The 17,029-nt window shown below is 43.5% G+C and overlaps 1 protein-coding gene across 7 annotated transcripts in view; it reads right to left on the bottom strand.

The window, feature by feature from the left end:
* ESRRB (estrogen related receptor beta) overlaps positions 1-17,029 on the bottom strand; it is a 141,218-nt gene that overhangs the window by 91,871 nt on the left and 32,318 nt on the right. For 3 of the 7 annotated variants that reach the window (XM_062636122.1, XM_062636121.1, XM_062636123.1), the window contains one exon: positions 12,811-12,911. The exons of 1 other annotated variant lie outside the window; for it this stretch is intronic. In XM_062636122.1, coding sequence (XP_062492106.1) covers positions 12,811-12,851 — 41 coding nt within the window. In that variant the 5' untranslated portion in view covers positions 12,852-12,911. Of the gene's footprint in view, positions 1-9,565; positions 9,841-10,702; positions 10,788-12,810; positions 12,912-17,029 lie in introns of those variants that run through there. 3 more of the 7 variants (XM_062636117.1, XM_062636119.1, XM_062636125.1) reach the window with 2 other exon arrangements.

Here is a 17,029-nt window from a genome sequence, read left to right as displayed (position 1 = left end):
CATCATGAAATGATGGAAATGAGCATTAGCCTCAGACAGACCAGAGTTGGAGTGGTATAGGTGATGGAATGTTAGGCAATATCAGTTCCTTGAGACATGCAATCCCACTCCTCAGAAAGCACTGCGAAGACATTTGCTGCCTTTTCCAAGAGATGACAGATACTTTCTTTGGAGACTTTCCCCCAGTCCTTTAATGACTAATCTGTTGATAGATTAATTTTTTACTTTTTTAAACTTTTATCATGGCATAATGATCAACTTTCCAGCAAGCTGACTGATTGACTGACAGAAATTTCATTTTCTCTAATATAGGAGTAACCAGCAAATCATGCCAAACAAACTTGATTTCACTTGTTGATAAGGCTAGTATTTTTTTTGTGAATAAGGAAAATGCAACAGAGGGAGAGATCTAGTTACTTTGGAATTTTTTCCCTTTATGAAGGCCCTGTTATTGTGTTCTCACAAGGAAGCCAGTGAAGTGGTATCTGCATGGGGCAGAAAATGCACATAGTAATTAGAAGACCTAAGATGGGCAGAAGGGACTTCTGTACACACATTCTTATCTTGTCTGGAGAGGAAAGATGAGTTCAATGACAAGATAACTTTCCCAGCCTGTCTCCCTTAAGGAAACAGTTAGGGGTCATTGTGATAAATTTAGAAGACAACCCTTTCACACTTGAGGCCAATAGTATTGCTTGGATTTGACACAAGTCACTGTTACATGCCCTGATCCCTCTGCTTTGCAAGGCTAGTGTAGCCCTGAAGAAAAACTTAGGTCCCCTGAGCACAGGTCCGTGAGCAGTGGTAGGGTTTCACCACTCCCACATATATCCCCTTCCACAGCAAATAGCTATGCCAGATACAGACTTCATCTATGAGACCAAAACAGCCTTTTTTTAATTTTGGCTCTAGTCCATTTTCCCTTACTACATCCCAAAACCAGTTTGCTCTGCCCATCAAAGGCAATGTCTTACTTTCTACTAAACTCCAACAGATTTCCTCCCTCACACACTCCCCCCGAAAAAAAAAAAAAAATGGACTTAAGAACATTATGCTTCCATCTAAAAGGTATCACCACCATCACTGCTTAAGCTCAACATCTACTTAAGCAGGAAATAGTTTCTATGTTGTAATTTTTATATAACTGCCTATCTGAATGCTCTTCAAGCATTTCCTAGTCTTTAAAATGTGTTATAATTCTCAACCTACAGACTACCAAGTGGTATCATAAAGAGGTTATGTGGCTTGCCCCAGATCAATCTGCACAAATCTGTAGCAGAGCAAGAGTCTGAATACAAGTGTCCCAACCCTTCCTGTACTGCTTTGAATGAGAATTCTCTATCACAATTAATTTCTGTGCTTGGATACAACAGTCTTAGAAGCTGTGAGATAAGACAAATATAGTTCCTACACTGCCAATGAAAAGTCAAGACTTTCTTTTAATAACCTGTATTTCGTAAGGGCAGTGCTGTTTTGTGTCCTTCCATACCTGCTTTTTTCTTACTAGCGGGACTCTATTCCAGAGTGGAATTCACTCCTGATGAAATCTTAGGTGAACCTACACATGCGGATGCATACACACACAAAGACAAACCAGGGAAGCCACACTAACTTCTGTAAAATTCAAAACAAGGCATTACAGTAAGAGGCAGGCACAGAGTATTTTACCAAATGGGAAAGAATAAAGACAATGGGAAGTGAGATACCATTTTCCAGATTTTGGGAGAACTTGAGGTAAGAAACATAAAGAGACGCAGGAGAAATTATGTAGCTGGGATTATGCCTTCTGCTCCCTTTTGCATCATCAGCTAGCTGGATATTTGATAGGAACTTCCATCCTCCTTGCCCAGAAAAACTGCAGTGTACTTGCTTGCATGTTTTGCCGATCCTCAGTTGGTCTTTGCCTAACTCTTGTTTAACTGAGCGGTCAGAAACCTTCCTCAAAAAAAAACAGGTAATTACAGAAGTAGGGAGGGAGATCAGAAAAAGAGGGGATGCTTGTTCATTTCTCTAATTTGGGAAGATGATATGCTGTTTTTCTCTCTAAGCCCATGCATTCTCAGGACCCTAATATTCACAGTACCAGCATAGTCACTAAACGGATCAAAAGAAGTATCTGTCTTGTCATGACAAATAGGTTACTGTTATGCTGCAAGCAAAGAATTATAACATTTTTGGCATGTGCAATTTGAATACTATGACATGACAACAGCGCATAAGTGTGCAATTTCCTCTTAGCTGGGTTGTTTAAGTAGGTAACAGAGTCTTCCAGCAAAGTGATGTAGGCAATTAAAGAAGCAAAGCAGTGAAAGGACTTTTTTCATGTAGGGTATAACGGATGAAGAAAGCAAGGATTAAAGACCATCCTTTCTCTTCAGGAACCTCCATCTGGCCTCATCTGGGCACAGTCAATAGAAGACTTATTGACTTCACCAGGTCAGCCAGGCCAAATGCAGAGGAGCTCACTCACAGTGGATCTATGCAAAAGTATTTAACAGTGAGATGAATCTGCAGGTCCCAAGTGACATTAGGAAACCTGATGCACAACAGTCTAGAAAAAGCAGAGATCATCTGATGATCAGGACTGCTCTCCTGGTCACCTTCTCCAGCCTCAGAATATTCCAGTTCCTAACAGTAAGGGGCTACAGGTTTTGGCTAGTGTCAGACCTCTAGAGCTGGCTTCCTTCTGACACGCTCTATCAGTAGCACAACTGCAAGTCTCCTCTGCTCTGCATCTCCAAACACCTAAACACATGACCATTTTGAAAATTCGTTCTCTACCAATTTCAGTGTTTGGACAAGAACACAGATTTTTTTTCACAACTCCCTCTTGTGTTTATTTATTATTTGAACTACATTTATTTCACTTTCTGGACAAGAGCAAATTGTAGTGACACATTATCCAATTAGACAGCTTTGCCAGAAAGCCCTATCCCAAGCTTCTTAACATACTTCTAACTTCTGAATTCCATCAACTGTATCTCATTCAGACACCTGCAGTAAAACACATTAGGAAATCACTGCTCTGTCTACAAGTCATTAACATTCAAACACTATGCCTATGGATCACTAATGATCGTGGTTTTGCAGTACTTTTTCAAACAAGAAATGGAAAATGAAAAGCAATCCTTGCCTATACCACAAAACCTCATTTAGAAGAGGCAGGGTAACTCAGGACCATATAAGCACATCTGCATTAGCACATATGTATGCACATACAGTATCAAGAAGTCAGCATCTTCCAGTCACAAGGAGATGGATGCTGGTTACCAGAAAAAAAAAGCTTTTCTATGTAAAGAGAAGGCCAGGCTTCACTAGCTCAGTCCTCCTTCTGTTATGCAGCACTGTGTACTCCAAAATATAGCAATCTCTCTCATGTGGAATATACATCACTGGATTTCAAAAAAAAAACACTTTCATCCTTCAAAGTCACATGTTGCCAGCTTGACCAGTCCTGTGGCAGCATTAGAAAAGAGTACTTTGAGTACCATTGTTAAGGTAAACTCAAATCTCAGTCCCATGGGGTCTGAGGGTGACTTTGGTGCTGCAGACTCCTAGCAACAGGTCCCCTTGGTCTCCACAGGGCTTACAAAGTAAACTCCAGGTTTGGTCTTTTGCTCATCAGGTGTTCGTTCAACACCTTTATTTTAGCAATGATCAAAGATTACTACTGCCTCCCCAGTCTGCTCCTCTGGTGAACATACCCATCTTCCATTAAATATTTACAGTCAGTTGAACTCAGTAGTACTCAACTAATCTTCTAGACCTTGCCCCTCAACATTTGGCAGTATTTCATAACTCATGTAGTCAGCAACTCAGCAAAGAGTAGGCCTTTATGATACAACCTTCAGAAGCTGCTGCTAGCAGATTCAACGTAGGAACCACACAATCTGGGGACAGCACTGCTCCTTGTTAAGACCACTGCTTTTTCTGAGTAACAAGAAGTTAGAAGCATGACAGGAGGAAGATGATAGGAGAGAGACTGCCACTGCTTCACATGCAGAGGTCTGCCAAACAGTCAATGACATAGCACCCAGGAGGGCCCTCCCTTGTATGTGAGGGGGAAGGTACCAGGCAAGTCTACCTTGAGAGACCACTTTGCTTCCAGGGATTCATTTCAAGAGGAGAGTCATTAAAATCCTTGGTCAAGCAGGGTGTTTAAAACAAACAAAAAATGTAGGTGATTAGCACTGATTAGCCAGCAATCGTTTGGTTTGAATCAGCCTATTTAGCATTATAGCCATAGGAATGGCATTTGCATTCCAACCAGCTAGACTAGTGCCTCTACCAAGGCACTATGGGATCCTCATTGGCCTGCAGCACAAGGCTGTACTACGACACATCATATAGGATACCTGATCAGCACTGCAAGGATGTTCAGAAAATGTCTTGCATGTCCTGCTGCCCAGCAAGCATGTTCTGCCTGAGGAAGCAGTACTAATACTTCCAGAAATACAGAATACTTCTGCATAGACAAACCTAGATGACACCTATCAGATGAGCAATAAATATCTCCAGGACTTGCACTAAGAAACAAAGCGAGCACCTCTAGATTTAGCTATATATTTGCTATGTAGAGACCACTTTTATTTTAGCTACTACAATCCCTCTCTACAAAGTACAAGTGCACCAATACAAGCCCTAAATATCTGGCAAGCTGTCAAGTGCCCATTAATGTGATGCCATAGGTCAGCTGAACAGACAGGTGAGAACCTACATTCCTAACTTATGTTCCCAAATGTTTACCTACACACTGAGGGGCAAAGGGTAAGCAAGGCTTAGGTGTCACAGTGATTAGCTCTCCCAATAGTAAAAGAGATCCCCAAAAGTTCTGTGTCTTAGAGTGGTGTAAGAGTTATTAGATGTCTGCAGGATGTCCACAAGCATCACATGTGTCCAGTGCTCTCAAGCAATGCTAGCTGCAGTAACCTGGGAGGTGCCCTGTAGAGGTTTGTCAAAACAAGGCATGGGGCAGCCTGGTAGAACCTGTAAACTGTAGCTTCACCTGCACTGCTATACTCCTTCACCTCAGCCAAAACTATTGAAACACCATATAAATAGTCCCCAAAACCATCTCGCTAAAGACATTTTTCTTCCAAAAACAGCAGGAGAAGCTGGGTCATCAGACGAGGGTGAAATTGGTTTAAAAGCCATTAAGAAAGCAACCTAGGCATTCAGGAGCAATCACAGCTGCTTGGACTGATCAGGAGAGACAGAAGGAATTACTTATTTATGGACTTCCTGCTCTCCCTGAGCGGGTGTCTCCGCTAGGGAAGCTTTAAGAGGAGTAGGGAGCAGGAGTAAGGTGCTGCTTGGAATCCTCCAGAGGTTTTCCTGGCCTAGGCCTCAGGAGAGTTAAAGACAGTTCATGCCCAAAGAATCCAGAAGCCATCAACTTGTCTTTCTCAGAGCAGGAAAAGCTAGAAGGAGCATCACACAGGTCTCTGCTGGGATAGAGCACACAGAGAGCCCACAGCTCCCAGGTTGCCATGCAAGCTTTGCACAGTTTACAGTAAGATCCCTCCAGAGCAACAGTGCTTGAGTACACAGCCATTTCTCTCTTCTTGTGGTTCAGCTGCTTCCCTTTAAACACAGATCAAGTGTCTCTAGGGACTCAGCAAGCATTTAACAGACCTGCCTGATGGAAGGACCTCCAATGAGAAAACCAAGACCTGAAACTCCCAATAGACATTCTTAATCCAGTCCACAGCTGATAAAGCAACCCTGAAGTTACATGCAGATCCTAACTGCACAGAAAGCACACCATTCTAGTCTGTATCCAAACCTCATCCGAACATCCTAAATTTAAGGGGGAGGGAAGGACTAGCAGATTAAACAGGAGGAAGTATATGAATTTTAAAAGTCAGCATGGAAATACAGAATTCTTGATACTGTATGAAGAATTTCTTTTCAAGATATAGTACTCTCTTTGCTGATGCAATTTCTTATTGTTTCCTCAAACTGGAGAATAAAGAGGAGTTATTTCCTAAAATCACAGTGTTCCGTTCAGTATTCAGAGTTGACCCTTCACCACTAGCTAAAAAAGAGTTGCAGAGACAGGCAGATCTGCCATCTACCCTTTTGTTCTGGCTCTGGTCAGAGGGCCACACAGGGGAACCTGAAGACTACCAACCACCACTAGAATTTGTTACTGGAAGATGCTGTAGAAGAGTAGCATTACAAAAGGGTCACTGATGGAGACTGAACAGATAATGTGAGTGGTACAGGTTGCACTGTGTCAATTTGTGTCTCCCTGCAATTCATTACCGATGAGATGCCAGCAATTGAGATGAAAAGGGCAGGAGCAGACAGCAAACTACTGCTTTAAACACATCTCATTCAACATTCCCAGTTTATTCCTGTTTTCTCTCTGTCTGTATATCTTGCATTACTCCCCAGCAATTCTTCCTTATTTCTGGTCTCAAATCAGTATGCTGTTTTGTGCTATTAAAGCTACTGCAAAACCAGCTGTGGCAGCAAAATAACTCATTAATGCATAAAGTGCTTTGGGAAACCTTTGAAAAGGACAGGACTGAAGAACAAAAAGTATCATCTTTGTCAAGATTAGTGATCCACAATAGCCTCAATATCAAAAAGGCACAAAGTCTAGCCACAAGTGTTTTGGTGAGCCTTAACTTAGACTGCCATCTCCTTAGTCTGCTCCTCCCCACACATAAAGTGATTTCTGCTACTTGTAAATATATAAAAACAGGTTTATTTTCCCAGTCTATGGTCCTCCAAACAAAGGTCTTATTTGGTCTCTCACGAACCTTCCTTTACTGCCCATTCATAGACAGGTTATATTTTTAGGGTTTGTTTAACCCTTGTTTCCCACTATGTGAAGAATTATTAAACACTGGTAACTACTTAGCCCTGGCAGGTGACTGCTCCAGAGAGGGTTGCATCTCCCAGGGAACTAGAACACAGGCTGTCTGGGGAGCTGTTATGCTTTGACCCATTGACTTGTGGCTTGAAAAATCACAGAATCATAGAGTAGTTAGGGTTGGAAAGGACCTTAAGATCATCTAGTTCCAACCGCCCTGCCATGGGCAGGGACACCTCACACTAAACCATGTCACCCAAGGCTCTGTCCAGCCTGGCCTTGAATACCACCATGGATGGAGCATTCACAACTTCCTTGGGCAACCCATTCCAGTGCCTCACCACCCTAACAGGAAAGAATTTCCTCCTTATATCCAATCTAAAGTTCCCCTGTTTAAGTTTTAATCTGTTACCCCTTGTCCTATCACTACAGTCCCTAATGGAAGAGTCCCTCCCCAGCATCCCTATAGGCCCCCTTCAGATACTGGAAGGCTTCTATGAGGTCTCCACGCAGCCTTCTCTTCTCCAGGCTGAACAGCCCCAATTTTCTCAGCCTGTCTTCATATAGGAGGTGCTCTCCAGTGCCCTGATCATCCTTGTGGCCCTCCTCTGGACTTGTTCCAACAGTTCCATGTCCTTCTTATGTTGAGGACACCAGAACTGCACACAATACTCCAAGTGAGATCTTACAAGAGCAGAGTAGAGGGGCAGGATCACCTCCTTTGACCTGCTGGTCACGCTCCTTTTGATGCAGCCCAGGATACGGTTGGCTTTCTGGGCTGCAAGCGCCCACTGAAGCCAGCTCCTGTTAAGCTTCTCATAGACCAACACCCCTAAGGTCTTCTACCCAGAGCTTCTCTGAATCTCTCCTCTGCCCAACCTGTAGGTGTGCCTGGGGTTGCTCCAACCCACGTGTAGGACCTTGCAGGGCCAAACCAAATACACTGCTAATTCATAAGTGCTGGGTTATTCATTGTGTGCTTTAACACACATTGTTTGGGAAATTCAATTCATCCATTAATTTGTTAAATACAATGCTTTGGGTTCTAAAATCCTCTGAAGTCTGCAGTGTCCTTTACCCCTTCATGCTCATTTGCCTTTTTTATTTCCCTTTCAACTTGCCAAAATTAAAAAAAAAAAAAAAAGGCCATTTTGACTCTGTTCCCAGCCAGGCGACCTTGCTTTCAGAGGCTGGCACACCAGCTTCCCCCACTGCAACGGTCAAGTTACAAAAATATAAAGAGAAGATTTGCTTCCTTGTGAATCACTTCCCATTGAGATTTTTCAGTCACAATAATTTCTGTAGCATTTCTGTGCTTTCACAGTGTCAATTTTGCAGAAATACAAGCGCTTCGCCTGCACCTATTTACATGCATTTGACAGCCAGGAGGAGGCTTCTTTTTCCCACAAAGGCAAGTCCAGGCCTCTGCACAGATACCAAATGCCTTCATACTGCTGCAATCATAGGTGTTCCCCAATGGCATTTGGTATTAGTGATGCCCAGCGTTCACCTCCTCTTCTCAAGGCTTTCTTTGCATGAGAATGTCGCTGCAGTGTAATTCAAGGTACAATTTGAAATAGATTAACTGAAACTGGTGCAAAAGGCACTAATTAGCATTGAAACGAAACCTGTTTAGACATCTAATGAGCAAAAATGAAGCATCCTCAAACTGGCAGGAGAGCATCCACAGTTTGAATTTTCACTAGCTTAAATAGATTGTTTTAAAATTGATGATACTTGAAGTGCACACCTTCCTTGCATAGAAAAGGTCTTCTCTGGACTGAGGAAACAGCAGCACTTGTAAAATAAATGACTGCCTGTGCAAGGGTGCAACAGCCATTAATGACTACCACAGAGCATCGGGGAGAAGAGGATGAGGAAAAGGGTCAGTTGCTTGCACACAGCTTGTTAGGAAATACTGTATTCAAACTGACTAGCAATAAGCAGCCAGGAAAAGGCATCCAGAAGTGACAGCCAACTAACTGAAGTTTCAGGGATATTCTGATATACTCAGGATCCTCCCTTGACTGAAACCATAAGGGGGAAAAAAAACCCACCTGTGGGTTTTCTGACATTTTCTGACACTCATACAGCATGCACATTACTTAAGGTTGCAGATCTCTTAGCCAGCAGAGGATGCAGATTAGTTACTGTAAAGTGAACACTGCACAGAGCAAGGAAGCACGTCTTGCAGCACTCCTGCCCTACATCCCTACCATCCGCAGCATCCCACAGAGCCTTGCTAACAAGAAAACCCTCTTGGAAGATGCAGCAGCCTTTGTGGGAGGCTGGGGCCGGAATCCACTCATGTCAAACAGCTCTGTGGACCAGGATGTGACTGCGGCTGGCGAAACATGTTAGCTAATGAAGATTGAGTCAGGCAGGCAGAGATGATCCTCTCAGCCTGTTAATCCACTTAGGGAAGGAGAAGGGAAACCTGAGCTGAATTCCTGTGCCCCCTGCAAGGGACTGTACTGTGCTGGCTTTAGCATCTAAGCAGAGCAAAGTCAGCCATAGCTGCACTGGGGAGAGCTCTGGGCGCAAGACTAGTGCTTTTGGGAGAAAAGAGTAGGAGCAGAGGCAGGGAACAGCAATCCCCAAGAAGAGTGCCAGGGTCGGATGTTGTGTCCGCTGAGAACTAATGGAGCAAATTCAAGTTTACTTGCCTTCTCACCAGAAGAAAGCAAGAAGGGGCTCAATGAGAGCTTTTGCCCAACAGCAGAGCAGGGAGAACACACACACCTTTCATGCTTTTCACAGGGCAAAAAGGCTTCCCGTGAGGTCAACTGGAATTCCTGGGTTAGAAAGTCAGAGCCAGCGTTTACACCTCAAACACCCATTCCACCAGCACTGACAGAGCCAGCACCAGCTCCCGCTCTGTTTAACTGGCAGTTCGCGATCATGATGGATGCCAATCCCAGGAAATGTCAGATTATCCTTAACCACTAGAGGGTGCTCCCCATCTCAAAGACGGAGTCAATGTCACAGATGCACCCAGACAGGTAGAGGAGCAATCATGGAATCTGAGTAAGGGGGAAATTAGAAAATTAATAATAAATAATAATTAACCAATCTGATCCTGAGCCTCACCAATGTTTCCCCATCCCTCCTGGCTGGGCAAGGGAAGGCCCTCTGACCCATTTGTCCTCTGCATCATGCTCAGTCAGGTGATATTTCTCACATTAGTGATTAAATCACTTTTATTCTTTTCGCCTACATTGTGTATCCAGAGCAGCAAATAAACATTTTTCCATTTGCCAGGCCTGTATGTAAAGAGCAAGACTCTGATTTGTCTGCCCCTGAGCACTATTAGGATCACATCCAACTTTTGCCATGCCAAGGCCTGACTTACTCTGCTGCACTGCCACAGGAGCATGGGGGCCACTAGTCCATATGTTCACGTTAATTTTCCCCACTCTGTCCTAACACAGTTTTCCAGAGAGCAGAGTACCTGTTGCGCAGAGATGCCTCAGGATGGTGTTTTCAAAACATCAGTTTTGGAGCACTAACACTACCTGTCAACAAGACACCTGTAGGGAAAGACTGTTCACTTTGTTAATGCAGTGCTCCCACAGCCTCTGTCATCAAAGGGAAGCAAAGGCGTGCAACTGAGGTTGCACACTCAGGAGCTGTGCACCTGGCAACACGCCACCTTGGGCCTCAGCTTCCCGTTTGTATAGGTTAGAAGTAATACCCCAGAGTTGCATCACATGTGAAGAACAAAGCAGTTAGGATTAAATCATAATGATTATATTGCACCCTGAGACTCAGAAAAGAATGAGTTTAAAGCATGCCAAGTAAGATCAGGCGCCTATGCAAAACAGACTAGCTCTGCTGATGTGTCTGGCATAACATCTGTTTGTCCCAGCCCCTGCTTACTTTGATAGTCCAGGTCTGCATATCCCATGGGGAAACCAGCTCTCATTGATGGCTGCCACCCAGCACACGTGCTGCATCTTGCTGTCTGAACAAGAACAGATTGTTGTATTTTTTTTAATTGCTCCTTTCTCTCTCCTTTGGACAGTAGTGCCAGGTCCTGTCCAAGGGGATTTTTGTCAAAGTTCCTGCTCTTGGGTACCCTGGCATCACTTTTTCTTCTGTCCTCTTTAAATCATGCAATACATTTGTCTGAAGAAAATGTTAAATTGAGCAATTAAACCACTGAACAAAAGGACACATACTCTCTTACACAGGTTAAAATGTGTTCGATAGGTTTGGATTACTTAATTTCCAGAATGAACCATTATCTGCAGCAAATGTGGGAGCCAGTGCTTTCCTGGTCATCAACTGGCCAACAGTCATCCTTGAGGGGAGCACCACATTATACTGTCTAAATAGGCCAATTAATACTCTTCATATTTGAGTTTGTGAATGGCGAAGAGAAGGGGAAAATATAAGAGGAAAATATTTTATGGTATGTTTCTTAGACATTTGCAACAGACAATTTTACTTCCTACAAACCCTATGTCAGGGGTATGTGTCACAGCTCCACTTCTTGAGCTATTCATAACATTCTGCCTTGGAATTATAGCAAATACCAGGTATGCTTTGGGAAGGTTAACCAGCATTTGCACCCTCACCATACCAGCACCGTTTTCAACTTTTCAACTTGATGGGTTTTAACACTACTCCATTACCATTACGCTCATTATACATTTATTCCTAAACATGCACATAATCAGTCATCAAAAAAGTGGCTATTTAGAATCAGATATTTTGACCACTACATTTCTGCATACTTTTGCTAGGAGCTTAAACTTTGCCATTCTTCCTCCACCCATTTACAGAAAAGACTTTTAAAGTCATTTCGTAGCCCTAGTGACATTCTCCTCTCTTGCATATTGCTGTATGGGAAAATCACTGTGGCTTTTATTATTTTAATTACTGCTAGCAGGTTGTAAGTTCTCAAATATCCCCAAGTCCTTCATTGTTATGAACAGCAACACCCAAGCACCAATTCTGCTCATGAGGGCAAATTTCAGGGTCAGTTCTGCCTCCTTCACTCACAGCAATCTGCACCTCAGTGGAGGTTACAACTTCTGGAATACGTAATATATAAGATAAGCAGGTTTTGACTACCTGCAATTAGTTGATCTGCAACTACATGAAATGGCAACACTTAATCGAAATGGAGAGGCTGGGACAACACCATCTTACAGCAGATAAATGTGTGAAGCATGACAGGACCCATGAAACAAAGACAAACAAAAAATGGGTATGTTAAACAGGACAGACTACAAATGAAGTCAAGTATTAGGAAATGCAGTTGTGTTTACTTGTGAGAAATACTCTTAGCTCTCATGTACATATGCATTATTTTATAGCCCTTAATTACATGATCATATTTTTTCACAGTACCCCATCTCACACTGCACTTAGAAGGGATTGTTCCCATGTACCAAGCAGCTAGTTGAGATGCTGGTTTCTGTTCATTGTTCAGTGTGTGGCCCCAGGCCTTATTTACTGCATATTATTCAAACCTAACTCTACAGATTTATTAATTTCCTTATGTGTTTTTCTATGGGCTTATCATTACATTGTCCAAGAGCTTCACCAGCCCAAGATCCTTTATTTTTCATACTTCTCTATGAGGGGAGGGGGTATTTTTATTCCCATTTTACAGGTGAATGACCGAAGACTGTATTAAAAGGCATTTGCCAATTCTGGGTGCCCATTCTGAGACACCAGCAGCCTGAGTGATCTGTGCTTGTATAGAACTTTGGGTTCAGTGGATTCCTGTTCATTTGCATCTGTATGCACTCAGTGTTTCTGTAAAGCAGTTCCTCTGGGATCTAAAAGGTCCCCTATAAAATAAGGAACACACAATTAAATAACCACTGGCATAACAGCTGCTTTAAGAACCCTGAAACCTGTTATACAGAAATGATCACAGAAAAAAAGTCAACTGGCAGGTTAGAATGTCACTGCTTCAGCTATAAAAACTTCCCTTTCTCTTCTGCAATCTCCTTGTCTCACTCAGTACACACCTGACAAATGAGGCAGGGGTCCTACAGATGGTCTTTTTCATTGTGCAACTCTGATTTATCTCAGAGCATGTCCATCGTATGCAGTGAATGAGGCAGGGGTCCTGTGGAAGAAACAGCGCACAGTGACATAGCTAAAACATACAGTTGTATAAGACACACAGTTGGCTAGACAGAAGTGCACACAGAGAATAACTGGTCTTTCCCCAGTTTTCAGTTCTTGTATAAGCACCTTTCAAAGTACCCTTTTCACAGAGTTTGTTGTTTATTTTACAGTGAACAAACTCTCTCATGATGTATCACGAGGACACTCTGGTGGATTATCGGAAGAGATGAATTTATCACAGGGACCACTACAACCAAAGTAGTGGAGTAAATGGCTGCAAGGGTAACTTAACCGCCTTTGTAAAGATTAACATGAGGAGCATGAAACACTGGGTGACGTTCAGACACCAGTGACAGCTGAGGAATAACAATACAGAGGCTCTTCCAACAATTCAATCCAAGTCATGCCTCTTGCTCTCTTCTCTCGCAGACCAATACAGCCAGCTTCCTTCTCTTCACTGCCTTTACCTTCTCACCCCAACCTTTTCCTTTGCTCTCATCTAACTCCTCCAGACTCCATTCTTCCACATTCCACAGTCCAGCCTCCTTGTTCAACAGCTGTTTATAACTATTTGCTTCCCTTCTTCACTTTTTTGCCCACCTCCCCTTGACTTGTCTTTCCATTACTGTTTTGTTGCCCCACTTATTGACACTACCTCTGTTATGGCACAGCCCCTTCTGTCCCTGCAGCCTGGCTCCAGAACACAAGCTGATTTAGAGCTTTGCGAAGAGGAATCTTCTTGATTTGTTTTTAAATGGAAGGTGGGCATAATTCAAGAATATGTCATACTTTCTTTTTTTTTTTTTTTTAAGTTGGTTTTGATAAAGATTTCCACAAAACAAGTCTATCAAAGGCATAAAAATATTTACAGCAATGATTAAAGCTTGGCAGTGGTATGAACAACTGGAACTAAACTTCACAGGAAGCACTAGTAAAAAATGATGGTGCTACTACACCATTGTACATGGCAGTGAAAATGAAGACAAAAATTAAAGAAATTGGTTAAGCAAAAAAGCTGCTACTGCCATCTTTTCAAGACTTGCTGTGGTTGGGTACATTAGCATTTGGATGTCAGGCCTTTCAAGGAAAGTGCAGTGCTTGTACTCCTTTGAACACTCTCCTGGTAGCTTATAGATGCCAGTGCTTATCTGATGTATGCACTTGCACCCATCTCAAGTTTGCATCAGCTGGATGCATGATCATATACATCTTAACGTTTCACAGAGTCACAGAAAATAGGGATAGGACCAGGTCAGGTGGTTGGTGCATCACTACATCCCAACAGAGGATCAGCTATAGCAGCATTATTTTTGACAGATTTTTCTTCTAACCTATTCTGAAAATCTTTCAGCACATCTCAAAGTCTGTTCTAATGCTCCCATATCACAGCTAATAGAAGTTTGTAACATCAAACTGAAATCTCCCACATTGCAACCAAAGCCCATTTACTTCCAGTTCTAACAACAGACATAGCAAATGGCTTAACCACTTCCTCCAGGACAAAGCCGCTTACTGTTTGAAGACACATCCCCCAGACCTTGCCTAGTATCTAGATTTCCACACAGAAACATTAACCTGCCTAACAGAAATAAATTAGCACTCCAGTCTCTCTAACTTCATTCATGGGCCTCCAAGTTCAGCAGCTGGAAGGCCACAGATTTTGTATGAACACCTACAACAAGGAACAAAGTTGCAACTAGCAGACTGGCTTGTGATAGATAACAAGCAAACTTCACTTCTAGGGGACTCCAAGGGAGTCAGTAGTAACATGTCACTAATGCCTCACTACAGTTACCAAAAATAAAATCAATAAACAAACATGTGTCAGCCCTTCACTGAGGCAAGTCTCCAGCTGGATTCCATTTTTCACTCTTTCAAGATCTTGAGCTGAAATTTTGGGAAACTTGAGAAAATACCTGTTGATAAATTATGGCTATCATATATTACATTCAGTGTACTACTAGCTAGAGCAGCAAAATTTCTTAGCTGTCCTTGACAAACCTGAGAGTTGTGCCTATGATCCTGACTTCCAGTACTGTACCTTGAGCACCAATTTCTTCTACTGACCTGCAATGAAGACCTGCCAGATTTCATATGAAACAGCTGTCAGGAAACTGGAAGTTCACATCCTTGGTGTAGGTGGGTATGAGTGTGTACAGAATGGCTGGAGTTGTAACTAGAAATGTAACTAGAAATGTTACAGGACTTAATATTATTTCAGTAATACAGATTTGCCTCCAGTGTTACAAACAGTGAGCTTTCAGGGAAGCCAGGGGCCATTCTGTGCAGATAGGAAACAGAGGGCCCTTCTCTACCGTAAGTGTTGTGATGGGAGGAGGTGTACTGGCAGCTCAAAGGCACGTGCAACTGCATGCAACTCTGTACTGTGTATTTGCACAACTGCTGGAGAGCATATCCCTTGGTGATGTTATACACAGGCTTTGGCCAACAGTAAATAAGACAGTGGATTTTGATTCATGAGGGATGACAGGAAATCTATAACATGTGGGTTCTATAATCTGCTCACTACTGCGTAGCAAAATGAAAGAACAACAGTCCAATTACCAAGTCCTTGCTGATCCCAAGATCTTGTTCTGCTCAGAGCAGTTGGATTCTGTTGGCACCAAGGGAAAACAAGCTCTTGCACAGGCTGTCTTCCATACTGGGATAGCAACAGTATTTTGGAAGCACCAGACTTCAACACAGCCGAAATCAGAGATGATCATGAAGATCATGAAGAATCATGAAGGTCAGAGCAAGTTTCTGGATAGCGACAGGCTGCTGAGCTCAGTTTGCCAAAGGACTGCCCATGTGGAAACCGACTGCTGCACTCCACTGCAGATATTATCCAATGTCCCTAACACACCTGGTTGAGCCAGGAAGCAGTGATCCACCACTGCTGTCTGACCCAACCACTTGGATTGGTAGGGACTGTGAACAGCATTCCCCTGTGATAACACAAACAAATCAGGATGGAACTCCACAAAAATGAAAAACAGGGCTGTGATCCAGCAGGACACAGCAGTTGGGTTACAAACAGTGTCCAAAACCACCTTAAGGTGAATGAGTCAAAAGCTGGAAGGAGATGTGGATTCTGGGGCCAGGCAGAGGAGGGATGGGTGAAGATACGATTCAGGTGGAGAGCTGGCCCATGGGGGAGCAGGGGGAAAGTCTGTGACAGCAGCAACCGCAGAGTAGACCGCTTTCATACTGCCAATGCTGAGGACACATAGAGAAGAAGGTTTCTTTTTGACAAAATAGCAATGGTGGCAGCTGGAGAGAGGAGGGCTGCCAGTTCCAGACAGAAGGAAAAGGAAAGAATTTTGCTTCCTACTGTGCAGTGTCAGAAAACCCACAGGGCTGCCCAAGGTAGGGACAGCACAGGACAGCTCAGCTGAGCATCCTGGAAGCTTAGAGGAGACAGTTCTCTCATTTCTCTCTAACCAGATTTACAGTTTTCATTCCTTGTGTCTCTGGCCCTTACCACTTAACACCTTTCAGATCGATTTATCTTCTTCCCCCTAGGAAAGGGGCAAGGGGAGCCTTTCTCTGGCAACAGGTAAACAGTGTGGCAGGGTGGGGAGGGGGGAACAATTTCCGCTCAATCCTTAGCAACTGCTGCCTTTGCTGAACGCACGCTCTGGGGACTGACGTTCTTTCCCTTCTTCCCCCTGCAACTATTCCTGCTGCCACCTCCCCTCCCTTGTTATCTGTCAGTAAACAGTAATTAAAGAAGTGGCCTGCCTGATAGAGCTCCCTCCTGCCCTCACACAGTGCTGCCCTCTCGGACGTGTCTAATTAAAATCCTGATGAGAAGATGAAGAAATCCCAGCAGCTGGAAGTCTGCTGACTCTCCCTGCTCTCGGCCTCTTCATTACTGACGAGGAAGAGAGATATAAAGGACCCCGGGAAAGACCAATCGATACAACCTTTTGTGGAACATGACGGACCACTCAGGACTGCCTTTTGAACTGTGTGGATAATGAGGATGCTGGAACGTGGCTCGCTGCATGGGGCTGATGGGGCTGGACTCCCCCACTAGTCCTGCTACATTGCTGCTCCCAGGAACAGCACCCCGGGCCCCTGCAGCTTGGCAGCCACTCACACTGCACAGTG

The sequence above is a fragment of the Pezoporus occidentalis genome, unplaced genomic scaffold (assembly GCF_034315485.1).
Source record: "Pezoporus occidentalis ecotype Australia unplaced genomic scaffold, CSIRO_AGI_Poc_V1 ctg47, whole genome shotgun sequence".
In the NCBI taxonomy this organism is placed as follows: Eukaryota; Metazoa; Chordata; class Aves; order Psittaciformes; family Psittacidae; genus Pezoporus; species Pezoporus occidentalis.
The sequence above is the reverse complement of the archived record's forward strand: the minus strand, read 5'-3'. Positions and strand labels throughout refer to the sequence as shown.